This window comes from Prionailurus bengalensis, chromosome D1 (genome assembly GCF_016509475.1).
Source record: "Prionailurus bengalensis isolate Pbe53 chromosome D1, Fcat_Pben_1.1_paternal_pri, whole genome shotgun sequence".
NCBI lineage: Eukaryota > Metazoa > Chordata > Mammalia > Carnivora > Felidae > Prionailurus > Prionailurus bengalensis.
This window is the reverse complement of record NC_057346.1, coordinates 9,906,288-9,920,563: the sequence shown is the minus strand read 5'-3', so window position 1 is coordinate 9,920,563 and position 14,276 is coordinate 9,906,288. Positions and strand designations below refer to the sequence as shown.

The 14,276-nt window shown below is 40.7% G+C and overlaps 1 protein-coding gene across 5 annotated transcripts in view; it reads left to right on the top strand.

The window, feature by feature from the left end:
* ALG9 (ALG9 alpha-1,2-mannosyltransferase) overlaps window positions 1–12,702 on the top strand; it is a 93,440-nt gene extending 80,738 nt beyond the window's left edge. For 4 of the 5 annotated variants that reach the window (XM_043579295.1, XM_043579293.1, XM_043579296.1 and 1 more), the window contains 2 exons: window positions 8,947–9,065; window positions 9,352–12,702. In XM_043579295.1, coding sequence (XP_043435230.1) covers window positions 8,947–9,065; window positions 9,352–9,556 — 324 coding nt within the window. In that variant the 3' untranslated portion in view covers window positions 9,557–12,702. Of the gene's footprint in view, window positions 1–8,946 lie in introns of all 5 variants that reach the window. The other variant, XM_043579297.1, reaches the window with a different exon arrangement.
* The last annotated feature ends 1,574 nt before the right edge of the window (window positions 12,703–14,276 follow it).

The following is a 14,276-nucleotide window of genomic DNA, read 5'->3' as shown; positions in this document are numbered from 1 at the left end:
CGTATTTTGTGTCTCCCTAAATTATGCTTCCTGTGCTTCCCTAGGGCAATACTTTGGTGTTTCACATCATTACAGACATTGTTGTAGGAGTTTTGATAGACATTAGTTTTGTTCTCATTTGTATTTCAGTCTGATCTTTGTTTCCAGGTCTGTGAGTGTACACGCACACATTATTCCAGTGCTCAACTGCTCTTTTCTTTCACAAAGGCAAATAACCAATTTGATTTCCCTTTTTCCAGCAACACTAAAACAGTTCAAAATGACCCAGCCGTGCTTAACATATTAAAACTGTTGATGGTAAGAAATTTAGAACAGCAGCTATGGTGTTAGAAGTGAAGAATTCAAGCCAACTTGTCTTTGAGTGTAAAAAAAAAAAAAATCATTATACACATACAGAGGTGTGTAGATTGACTGTTTATAGATCTTCTAGAAGATAGTAGTGGCTGTAGATATGAAAGGTAGACAGTGCTCTTAAAGACTACAAGCAGATTCTGTAGGAGAAAAGAAGATTCATCTTCTCATAAGGTTTTTTTCCCCCAATACCAATCTCTGATGATAGATTGTTCTTAGCTTCTACTTATAGAGGGTCGCCATCTTTTATATAGTTTTGTGTTTTAGGCTTAAGTAGAAAGGCCTTCTTACTTCTTGAACACGTGATAGAATTTGATGCTGAATTTCTTAGGATTGTACCCTGATGAAGCATGGCACAATCAGATGCTTTGTGGATCTCTTGATGTTTCCAAGTCAGACCCATGTTTGGCCTTGGCAACATGGTTATTGCAAACCACACAGACGATTGGAGTTTAAATTCCCTATCGAGAGTAGCAATCTTTTGTCCACCATTGTTTTTCTAACCCATTGTTTGACATGGTGCTCAGTCACTGGTGGCTGAACCGAACTGAAGTCAGGTCTCATTTGTATAAAATCCCTGTGTCACTCTCTTCTTTCTGTCTTGCTGCCTCCCTGCTTTCCATTCATCCATCCATTCAACGTTTTTTCTTCAGCACTTACTATATGCCAGACACTGTACTGTTGGTAAATAAAACAGACTTGGTCCCAGAGATCTTTGGTGGAGGGTGTGCAGGATAGAAAATAAACAAGTTAGCCAACAAATAAATGTATAATTAAAAATTGTGAGGAGTGTAATAAACAAATAAGGTACGCCGAAAGAGATTAACTGATAGAAATGGAAACCTAGGGTTTCCTAGGATGGTTTCAAGACCTGTTGAGGAGGGTGTCAAGTTGGCGGAAGAGCATGGAAGTTCTTGGCTTTTCTTATCCCTGAAATGCAGCTAGATCAGCATCAAACCATTTTGCACACCTAGAAAATAGATCTGAAGGTTAACAACAATCTGCATAACTTGAGCCAAAGAACTCAGCAGGTATGCAGTGCGGAGAGGTGAGAGGGTGAGAGAGAAGCCATGGAGGGTAGGGAGTGGTATTTGTGGACAGAGGACAGAGAAAGGGGAGGGGGGAGAGTACAGGAAAAACAGTCCCCTGAAAGCTAGAGAGAAAGTCGAAGCACCCATAAGTGCCTGAACAAGAAGGGGAGAAAGGAGGAAGGAGAGGGTTTCGATATCATTAGGACTCTATACAGGGCAGAGCAGCATTGGGAATCCCACAGCCCAATACCTGGCTGTCCCCTGGTGAGAAGAGCAAATCCCCAGGAGCAGGCAGCGAGGTCTGAGGGGTCTGTGAGCCACACGGAGGGAAGCGGTTCCCCTGCTACCCTGCAAGGAGGGCATTTGGCACGGTCTCACCACAGGCAAAGGTCCCAGTGGACCTCAGAGAATACAATTGTGGTATTGAAACAAAAACACCAGGGTGTGGTGAAACCTGATGCAGGTTGTGTGTTTACCATAATCCCTGAAATGCTGCTGCTACGCACAAACTTATTCTGGGGCAAACCAGCATCCAGCCACAACCTCTGAGTGTCTATAGCAGCGTGATTGTAGGCATGTTCCCAGGGGCAACCTGGCATCTGGCCATTTCTTGGTGAGACTCTCCCCTAGAGGGTTGGAGAGGGTCTAAGCCGCAGGGCCCTCAGAAGTGAGGGGTTTGGAAAGCCCATCTGAGATAAAATTCATGAGGGCACTGCTGCCTGGAAGGCTAATGGCTTGGACATGGACACTACAGAAGCGGGGAGTAGACAGAAGCTGGAGACGAATGAGGGGTGCTTGATTGCTAGTCAGGTAGAGCACAGAGTTCTGATGCTAGAGACTGGGAATCTGGGTGATGCCATTTTCACCTCTCCCACGCATGTGCATACATGGGCACATGTGCCACACTGAGCCACCCCAGTAAGCTAAGTAGCACCACCTAGTGGAGAATGGAGCTACTACACCAAGCCCTGCCCAACTGTACCAAACAAGCCCTAGAGGACCACCACAAGTCCCTCTGCCTGCTTAGGGTGTGGAATATAAAGTGCTTCATAGTTTGACTTCTAGGGGAATCTGGATGTAATTTCATTCAGATTTCTTTCTTTTCACTGGTCCATCTGTTGTGTGTGTGTGTGTGTGTGTGTGTGTGTGTGTGTGTGTGTGTTCTTGGATACAGAAAGAGAAAACATTTTTATTTTCCATTTTTTATATAAATTTTTAAAAATTTTTACTATTTTTTGGGGATTTATTTTTTATTCTATTTTACCTTCTCCAATTCATTTAATTCTATTTTATTGTATACATATTCTGAATTTTTAAACAACTTTTACTTTTTTTTTCTTTTTCTTTACTTTTTTCCTCTATGCAATCAAGCTTCTTTCAACACCCAGACCAAACTATACCTAGGAGCTAGTTTCCTTTATTTGATTTTTTGGTGGTGTTTTTATTTTTTTTAATTTTTATTCTTTTTCTTCCTCCAAAATGACAAAATGAAGGAATTCACCCCAAAAGAAAGAACAGGAAGAAATGACAGCCAGGGACTTAACATGAGTAGAAGCAAGATGTCTGAATTAGAATTTAGAACCATGATAGTAAGCATACTAGCTGGGGTTGAAAAAAGCATAGAATCCCTTTCTGCAGAGATAAGAGGTGAAGTCTAGTCAGGACGAAATTAAAAAATGCTATCACTGAGATGCACTTGTGATACCACAGCAGCAAGGATGGATGAAGCAGAGCAGTGAGTCAGTGATATAGAAGACAAAGTTATGGAGAATAATGAAGCTGAAAAAGGAACTAAGGTAAAAGAGCACGATACAAGAATTAACTCAGTGACTCACTAAAAAAGGAATAACATCCGAATCATTTGAGTCCCAGAAAATGGGGAGAAAAAGTGGTAGAAGGTTTTTTATGTGAGCAAATCATAGCAGAAAACTTTCCTAACCTGAGAAAAGACACAGACATCAAAATCCAAGAAGCACAGAGAGCTCCCATTAGATTCAACAAAAACCAATAATCAACAAGGCATATCTTAGTCAAATTCACAAAATACACAAAGAATTACGCAACAAGGGAAAAAAAGTCCTTAACCTGTATGGGAAGACAGATCAGGTTCATAGGAGACCTATCCACAGAAACTTGGCAGGCCTGAAAGGAGTGGTAGGATATATTCAACGTGCTAAGTTGGAAAAATATGCAGCCAAGAATTCTTTATCCAGCAAGGCTGTCATTCAAAATAGAAGGAGAGATAGTTTCCTAGACAAACAAAAAGTGCTGGAATTTGTGATGACTAAACCAGCCCTGCAAGAAATTTTAAGGGGATTCTCTGAGAGGAGAAAAGTTGAGACAAAACAAAAAAAAGATTAAAAGCAACAGAGACTAGAAAGGACCAGAGAACACCACCAGAAATTCCAGCTTTACAGGCAACACAATGGCAATAAATTCAGATCTTTTGGTACTCACTCTAAATGTCAATGGTCTCAATGCTTCAATCACAAGACATAGGTTAACAGAATGGATAAGAAAACAAGATCTATTTGCTCTTTAGAAGAGACCCATTTTAGACCTAGAGTCATGTTCAGATTGAAAGTAAGGGAATGGAGAACCATCTATCGTGCTAATGGTCACCAAAAGAAAGCCAGAGTAACCATACTGATATCAGACTAGATTTTAAAATAAAGACTGTTAAAAGAGATGAAGGACATTATATCATAATTAAGAGGTCTACCCACCAAGAAGATCTAACAGTTGTAAACACTTATGCTCCCAACGTGGAAGACCCAAATATATAAATCAATCACAAACATAAACTCAATGATAATAATACCATAATAGTACGGGACTTTAACACCTCACTTAGAGAAATGGACAGATCATCTAAACAGAAATTCAAGGAAACAGTGGCTTTCATTGACACACTGGACCAGATGGACTTAACAGTTATATTGAGAATATTTTATCCTAAAGCAACAGAATACATATTCTTTTCTTTTTTTTTTAAATTTTTTTTTCAACATTTATTTATTTTTGGGACAGAGAGAGACAGAGCATGAACGGGGGAGGGACAGAGAGAGAGGGAGACACAGAATCGGAGACAGGCTCCAGGCTCTGAGCCATCAGCCCAGAGCCTGACGCGGGGCTCGAACTCACGGGCCGCGAGATCGTGACCTGGCTGAAGTCGGACGCTTAACCGACTGCGCCACCCAGGCGCCCCTCTTTTCAAGTTCACATGGAACATCCTCCAGAATAGATCACATACTGGGTCAAATCAGCTCTCAACAAATTCAAAAAGATCAGGATCATACCGGGCATATTTTCAGACCACAGTGTTATGAAACTCGAAATCAACCACAAGAAAACATTTGGAAAGACAACAAATACTTAGAGGTTAAAAAATCCTACTGAAGAAAATGGGTTAACCAAGAAATTAAAAAGGAAATTAAAAAGTACATGGAAGGCAATGAAAGTAACACAACAGCCCAAAACCTCTGGGATCCAGCAAAGGTGGTCATAAGAGGGAAGTATATAGCTGTACAGGTTTTTCTTAAGAAGGAGCATTTAACCTAAAAGGGCTGTAGATTTGGTTATGAAAGGGCAAGTTGCCTTTCTGTTTAGTATATCTTGGAAACGCTGGATGGGTGAAATGAATTAAGATACAGTAAATGTGTCTTCCATACCCATGCAATCCTCAGTGTTTGTCCTCGCTTCTCACTGTGTCTATTATCACTTTGAACTTTGGTATCACCTTTTTTTAGTTAGGAAATGCTGTGCCATGGTTACGTATCATTTATATTGTTTCTTCCACGTAGATCACTAGCTCTTTGAGAACAGAAACTTTGGTGTGCTCAGGGACAGTACCCAAAGCCCTACACATAGTAAGCACATAGGATTTTTTTGTTGTTGTTGTTGTTTAAGGATTTGATATTTATTTTAAAAATCCGTCTACTGGTTTTTAAAAACTATTATATGTAGTATGTTTCGCCTACTGTTGTATATGTTGTAAATTTTCTGTTGTAACAAATGGAAAACAAAGTAGGTTGTTAAAAAAGCAGTATGGCATAAAGTATAAGATAAAACCCTTTTCATAGGGACTGCATAGTTTTTTGTTTTAATATTGTTAAAATTGCCTTTCCAAGTGGCTTTGCATGTTTCACTTTGACAGTATCTATTTCCTAAATCCTCACTGGTGTTTGATTGTTTGATGCTACTAGACTTTTTGATTCATGCAAACCTGATTATTGAAAAATTGTGCCTAAATTTACATTTCCCTCATTACTGGTAAAATTGAATATTACTTTCTATATATAGTTAGCCATTTATGTTTCTTTTCTTTGTTCATATTCTTGGTCATTTTTCCTCATGGAGTCATTTATCCTTGACTGCAGGAATGCTTTACATACTCTAGCTACTAATCCTCTCAGATGTATTACAAATATTTTTTCCCAATCTCCTTTATCTTTTTACCTTTTCTCAATGCCTTTTGCATTCAACAGTCATGTATAGTGGCCCTTCTTCTATTTCAGGGCAGTCAGTGTTTTTGGTGATGTCCCACTTATGGCCCAAGATCTCTTTTAGAATTTCTGGGCATGACCTATCAGCACACCAAGAAAAATACTCCATCACCATGTAGTATCTTGGTTCAATAGACACTTTTCATTTTTTACATTTTTTACTTTATTTTATAAATAGCTTATGTAAATAAGAGGATAGATAAACTCTTCATTTAAAATCTTAATAATTTAAATGTAGCGACCCTGACACTTGGTTCCAGGTTCTCCTCGTTTGGAATAGATGTACCTAGATAGATACACACCTGAAATGGATGTCTCTGAAACCATTTGTCATGCGTGAACCTGGAATATATCCGTCTTGAAAACACTGGTCCCCGACTTTAAATCTACCTCCAGTAGGTTCTAACTTAGTACTCCTGGTTCTTCTCACTCTTGCAACATCAAAACGTAACACTAGAATTTTTTAAAACTTTAATGGCTCATAATTTTGTTAAAGAGAGTATAGCTATGTTCTTGGCTCCATAATTCAGACATTTTCATTCTTGAATATATTAAACGTCAAATGATCCATTGAATTTGCACGTTTGTTTCTCATCTATACTTTCCAGTCACCTTTGTATACTAACCTGTCTTCGGCATTTGTCCATTTATGAACTGTATCAAGTAAAATTTGGACCCCGGCACAAAAGATGAAAGAATTTCATCCTGCACCCTTTTAGCATAACAGGATGGTCCAGCAGGTTTTCGTTGCAAAATATTGAATAAGTCCTTCCTGTGGAATGACTAAGTGAATGAGAGTCCCTTGTTTTCTCTTTGTTCTGAGAGATCTATTGCTCACTCATCAGTTCTTGAGTTTGAGAAGATTCCTCCTTAGATACCGTATAGTATGTTGTCATCTGAAGACTCAAGAGCTCAAGTTTTTCTTAGGGTCAGTGTCCCCATCCACGATAGCATTTCAGGTGCTGCTGCCCTTTGTCTCTTTGTGTCCATCTTCTGATTTCTCTAATGATTGTGACATGTGTCCCTCTGTCTGTCGTCTTCTTATTGGCCTTATGGACAGAAAATTTTAAAATTCTCAATTCTCATCTGTGTTCAATGAAAGCTAAAAGCAGACTACCAAGATGGCGTCTCAGGTCTTTCTACCCATTGAAAGATGATACAATACTTTGGGTAATGCAATGAGAAAATTGCAGGATGATGCAATAGCGATTATTTTTGTATCATCCTTTTTGGTGATTTCATCATTTTCCTTTGTCTTACTCGTTTAAAAAAAAAGTTGCAAATAACATGAGATAGAGGGGAAAAAAAAACCCTACCAAGATCCTATAATACAGCTTAAATTTATCAAAGGTTGCAGTGGACCCATATGTAATTACAAGATAGAATTAGTTTTATTCTATTTTTAAAAATAAGTATAATTTCTCTTTGTTCTTAGGAAGACGCTAAAACAAAATCATGAAATAACAGCCTTCCCACGTAGTAAGGAATTGTTCAGAAAAGAAAGTGAAAAACTCAAAGTGGGCCCAGCAGCCCTAATGTTCTCCTGGAGCCTGAAGGACTGAGCTGGCCGGAAATACACGTGGACTGTGCTCACAGAGATCTTATTGCGGAGTCCACTGGAACGGAAATGACACTTAATTAGTCTTAGCGTGTCTTTACTACACTTAAGCTCACAGGAGTTTGCTTTGGCTTATGGCTTTCTGTTCTGACCTTCCCCCTATCTGTGCAGCATGGGCAGAAAGAATAAACTAGCTGCTTTCTGACAGAGGTGGGTGCCCCCCCCTCCTGTTCGTTCTGTTAGCAGGCCCGCTTTATCTCGGGTGTCTCTCTTCTAAGCCTCTTTTCTATCAAAGCCCTCGAACTGTTAGCTGTTGAAGTCAAGCACGTCTCTGTTGAGCACCGAGCACTGCCAGCGTCCCATTTGGGGAGAATCTACGAGGTGTGTATGCCAAGCACGATATCATTGTGTGCAGGCACTGCGGGAGTCTGCCAAACCCAGGGGCAGGCTGCCAGTACAAATGCCACGTTGACATGACATTTACAAGTTTAGAGTCTGGAAGAGGACTGCCAGCGGAGCACTCTTCAGCTGCCTCATTTAGGGTGGCGGTAACTGGGCCAACTTTTGATTTTCAGACTCCAGAAGCATAGTCAAGAAGTAAGACTTCATATAGAATTTGAAACTACCACTGCCACATTTTCTAGGAAGTGATGAATTTGGTCCGCCCGTTTCTGGGATGTGGGATATGCCCTGGTGCAGGTTAAAAGTGCACAATCCGTAATCAGATCTGGGTCTGAGTGAGGGCTCCATCACTTATGGTGTGACCCTGAGCAAATCCGTCTGCCTGAGCCTCAGCTGCCCACTATAAAGTAGGGATAGTATCAGTTTCTTCCTGGGGTAATTGGGTGGATTAAATATCTCAAGAAGTGTGAGCACTTTTTCCAGTGCTTGTCCAATAGTGAGTGCTCAGTGACGTGAGGCATTTTTCACATTCTTCCGAAGCTCGTGAGAAATTCAGATTTGGAGCTATTTGTATGTTTTAGTCACAAGTGGGCATATTCCAGCCTGCCGGGGACACGCGCTTGTGGGGACACTCCCTCTCTGACTCAGGCATTGCCGGCACACTGTGCACAGGAAGCCCTGCACGTAGTTTTCTTTCTCTCTCTAGGGAAACTTAGAACTGGAATCAGAATCATTTGGGCATTTGGCGGAAGGCAGAAACCATTTGGGTATTAAGAATTTATTCCAGTAATAGCAGTCCTTTGATTGACCTGGAGCTTTTCTATGGCATATTCTCTGCAAAGGGAAGGCCTCGGGCTGTTCTGAAGGATATTCTGTGGCTTGTTAGGGGCACTGTCTTTTCGGTGTTGGTAACAAGGTACTTGGTCTTGATTAAGTCTGTTTTCATGATCTAGTAGTTAAAGGACAGGTTTTTCTTTGCTACATATACAGGATATGATCCTCACCGCCATGTTTAGTTAACTTCTGTTCATCATTTTCAACACTGCTAGTAAATTCTCTCAAACGATAGAATTCTTTTTTCTTCTTTCTTGTTTTTCAGATCTTCAAAGTTGCTGCGGGCATTCTATGTCCCCTTCCTGTCAGATCAGTATACAGCATATGCAAACTACACCATCCTCAAACCCCGGAAAGCAAAGCAAATCAGGAAGAAAAGTGGAGGTTAGCAACACGCCTGTGACCCCAAAGGACGACCATCCTGTTAACTAGTGATTGCACTGACAGGACGCCCTCCACGTCATCATTTGTAACGTTTGTAATAAAGGCTGTCTGACACAGGATTCTAGAATCTGGGTGCTTTGGGCTGGTCAAAGTAATTCCCATTCATGTCTTGCTGTGTCTCTGTTCTGCATGTGAACTTTTTGCAGCTAGGCAGAAAAAGGCCTTAACGTCTGGTAGGTATGTTGCTCTACATCTTACTGTTTTTCTTCTGTTCAATATTTACTAGACCGGAGAAGAGCAGAGCCACCTTACAGGAAGAATTGAAAATCCCTGAACTGGATGGCTGCATTAAACTCTCTCTCCATACTCTGGCCTGGCATCTGAGAACTAGCAAGCCTCTTTTGGGCCACACAGGCTTCTCCACCAAAGCTGTTTGGCAGCTCTTAGCCGACCTTACTCAAGTCCTAGTGCTGAAAATGAGCACAGCCTAATTGCCAACCTACATGTCCTTTTCACCTCGTGCAGGACTAAGCTTCTCTAAAGCACTTCACAGGACGAGGACCCTGTCCTGGAGATATCTCAGGAAAAAGGCAACCATTTGAGGAACTGTAATCTAATTTCATTACGTAGGATGCCTCTTATTCTCAGTTTATTTCCTATACAACAAACTGTGTTAAGTTTTCGCATGCTGTTTCTTGAATTCCAGACTTTTCTGTATAAAAGCATCATCAGAGTAGACCATAACTGTATAGGACATATTTGGGGAAAATTAATTCGATCACTTGGTAGGTAGGCTTGGATGACCTCACATTTTTAAGTAATGTATTTTGAGGCTATTGATGAATTCCCGCCCCCCCCCCTTTTTTTAAAGAACCCTAGTGGAAAAGGCCACTGTATATTTACAGCACGTATTTTTGAGTCTATCTATTGCAAAGCACATTCTGCATGGGGCACTTCTAGTCAAATAGGTAATGATAAGGACTTAATTAAAGTGTAATGAGTATATACTGTTACTTTACGTACAGTATCTCACTGTTTACAAAGTACTTTCACATGATCTCGTTTGGTCCTCACGGTCACAGTGTGAGGCAGACAAGACAAGTGGTTTGGTCCCCATTTTATAGGTGATGAAACAGGCTTTGGGGGGGTGGTGGGGAAGGGCAAGTGGCTTGCCCAAGGCCACAGTAAGTAACAGAGCTGGGACTAGAACGTGGGTTCCTGAACTTCTTACCTAAAGCTCTTCCATACTTCCTCTCTTGACTCCGAAGACATTGGAAGACAGAGCGATGGTGTTGGCTAGAGACCTGACTGATAATGTAACTTTCTATTTTAAGGAAGAATTTTATCTGTGTTTCTTTGAGTTCTTCAGAGCCTCCATTCTGCCTGTGGGTTAGACCATCACAGCAGTGCCCCATGATGCGGCCCAGCCTGTGTCTGGAAAGTTGTGCTCATGTTTGGAAGTCCTGCTCTTTTGCAGCCACACAGAATCTCCTATCAGTTTCATTTCTACATAATCAATCTGGGGTCATATTATAGGTGCCTTATTTCTGTAAAGGTAATTATGTCTAGTAATCTGCAGAGAGGATGAAGAGATTTTTCAGAGCTTTCATCTTCCATTCTTCAAAGAGAAGGGCTTTTCAACAGGAACTGATCCCAAGAGAAGAGAAAGGAAGTCATAGGGAAAGAAATGGCTAGTCAACATACAAAAAGTCTCCTCCTCGTCGGGATCCCTCTCATGGAATTTCCAGACTGAGGTTGAAGCGCTGGAGAGGAAATAGGTCTAGACAGTACTGAACAGTAACTGGAGAGTGAAGATAAATTGGGGTTCCACTTGCTGCTTTAAAGATTTCTGGTATTTAATTCTCCATACTTGGTTACTGCTTTCCAAGGCAAATATTGGCACATGTGGTCTGACTACAGGGTAGAGAATTTGCAGTGAAATGTCTTGCCACACCTGCAGTAACCATGTGCTGTCTCCACAGTGGCTAAAGCCTTCTACTTTTTGCAGGAAAATAAGAGTCCCATAATGGAGGTCCATGGTGAGTAGCTTTTTTCCTAATCAAAGTGATACAGTGATGGTCTCTTTACTCACCTTGCATGTCTAAAAAAAAAAAAAATCCTTCTGAGTGAGGACTTACTGTAATAGAGCACAAAAAAAGGTCATGATTGATCAAGGGATTCCTTGGGGATATCTGCTCCTATCCCTTTTAAAACCTGGTTTTGGTTTCCTCTGTTCTAGGTACATCTTTAGTGAGAGCACAATACATTGTGGAACACTGTGCCAAATGCTGTGGGTAAGGGATGTAAAAACGAATGTTGTTCATTTTGAAAATGAGTATTTTTCATGTGATGTTATATAAACACATTTTTGAAAAGTCTCCATCTCAGCAATACAGGGAAGCCAGCTTTGCCTGGGAAAAAGAGTTTCAAAACACCTGGTCAGACAAGTATTTCTCCTCCAGAGGATCTGTGTTTAGCATGAGCTAACTGCTCTGCTCACTTTAAGGATAAAGTATCTGAGGTACTTGTCTTTTCACAGATTGTGGTGTATTGAGAAATACGGAGGACTTTGTTTATTATTTGTAATAAACTTTGATTATGGAGCTAAATGAGGGAGTAGGTGTACTTGACCGTTTCAGGGCTTTCTGATCTCTAAATTTTATTTATTTATTTTTTAGTAATCTGTATGTGGGTCTCAAACTCCCAGCCCCAGCACCAAGAGTCACATGGTCTTCTCACTGAGCCAGCCAGGCGCTCCCCCAACCTCTTGATCTTAAGCAGCTTGATCTGAACCCCAGGTCTTACGACACTGAGTCCCATTACTGAACCAGACAGTGTGCTAGGCATCTATTATCAAAGTGTACCTGGCACCTGAGGGCTGTCATCTGATAAAACAGAAGACTAGTCATTTTAATCTCTTGGGATAATCACAGAAAATGGGAGCCCATACTCTTTATTATTGAATTGAAGTTTAGAAACATTGTTTTAAATCAGGGTGGTTCTTGATCTCAACCATTTACTTGGGACATTTTTGCTGGTTTAGAGTTCTGGGAAAGAACCTTAAAAACTCATGTGGTTTTGTAGCATTACTACATCTGGAGTGACTGTTGGGACAAAACACTAGTGGCAATCGTTTATTGTGTTTTTGCATTTCGTGGGATTTGAAATAAGAATTCACTGTGATTATGCTGTCTTCTAGCCAGTGTCAGGCACCTCTGCTTTAATTTAGTTATTTTTTTTCGAAGAGGGAAAAGAGACACAATTTAAACTTTGCCTCCACAGCCTATTAAAGCTCATGTGTTAATTCATTCTTATGTTACTACATTAAATGCCTTGAGTAAATGGATAGATGGACGTATGCTCAGCTTTATTCTTTTGCAACAGAAAGATGAGATTTCAGATGCCCTCTGGTGTTTTGGTAAATCTCAATGAATGTTGCCTTTAATTTTTCCAGTACATACATTACCATGTAATTCATGCTGCACATGAAATCAGGAAGCAGTACAGTGTTGATGCAAGAGTCTTGTCCAGTTCATTTGTCTTCCTGATCCCTGTACTTTATTCCACGTGTCACTATTTATGTCGCGTACATGTGTTTTCTGTAAAAGAAAAAGTTAAATAAATCTTGGCAATTTGATTTTCCTTTCTTAGGCTGGTATCTTCTCGTTTGCTTCTAGCTTTTAAATCTTTGGTGGAGGTTGAAACTCCACTCCTTGCATCTCCCCTACTCTTTAAAAACAATTTTTTTTTAAACGTTTATTTATTTTTGAGACACTGAGACAGCGTGAGCAGGGGAGGGGCAGAGAGGGAGACACCAAATCTCAGAGCAGGTTCCAAGCTCTGAGCTGTCAGCACAGAGCCCGATGTGAGTCTCAAACCCATGAACTTGTGAGATAATGACCTGAGTCAAAGTCAGACACTTAAATGACTGAGGCACCCAGGAGCCCCAGCATCTCCCCTACCCTGCCTTCTTAAAGGCCAAATAGCACAGAATGTTTCTTCTGAAAACTCCAGGAAGAGGCATTTATTTGTGAAAGTCAGTGAGGATTAGTTTTATTGTACTTGTGGAAAAACCAAGCATAGTGGGAATCACTTGAATGTGTCAGTGTTGTGCGTAAAAAGTAATAGTCTCCAGATCCATCTTAGGTTTTTCGATTAAAAATCTCTGGACTGTGATAGTCTTAATATTCATAGAAGTGTGGATTTGGTAATTGTTTAATTTTTATCTATTTTGAGACAGAGTGTGAGCAGGGGAGGAGCAGAGAGAGAGGGATACACAGAACTTGAAGCAGGCTCCAGGCTTTGCACTGTCAGCACAGACCCAGATGAGGGGCTCGAACTCATGAACTGTTGAGATCATGACCTGAGCCAGAGTTGGACACTTAACTGACTGAGCCACCCAGGGCCCCCCCACCTTTGTTTTTAATGTTTGGTTAATATTTATTTAAACATTCTTTTCATGTTTATTTTGAGAGAGCGCATGCATGAGTGGAGGAGAGGCAGAGAGAATCCCAAGCAGGCTCTGTGCTGTTGGCATGGAGCCCTGTGTGAAGTGTGATCTCATGAACCGTGAGACCATGACCTGAGCCAAAAACAAGAGTCAGATGCTTAACCGACTGAGCCACCCAGGTATCCTGGATCTGATAGTATTTAACACTTAGGTAATTTCCCCCTTTGTTGGAGGTTGTCAGGATTAGTAAAAACTTTTTTGTGAATGAATTCCTAACATCATTTCCCTGCCTTGCACCTATAGCCAGTAATTTCTAGTAGCTATTTGGTTTTAAATGATAGGTTATCTGTTTTCTTTCCATAGGACCCAAAATGCCCACAAAATTTGGTTCATTTCATTTCTTTAAAGTCCTTTTAGAGAAGGGTGCTCTACCAATATAATTCCAGGAGAAGTCCACAGCCTTAATTAATTTCTTTCTTTTTGGGGGGTGGGGGTGCCTAGAATGTCCTCATTCTTTCTGTTAGTCTTTTTCAGGCCAGATTGAGTCTCCCCCTCTTCTATGAAGCTGTTCTAGGCTTGAGGATTACTTCCTTTCCTCACCCTTCATGAGTACCCAGTGTCTTTACTAATGGCATGGAACCTTGACGTGTTATCTTTGTAAACCTGTCTTTCAAGAATATTGTTGGCACATCAAGCGGCAAAGACCATATCACACTCCCATGTATTCCCAGGGTTCAACACGGTTCCCTGAACATTTTGGT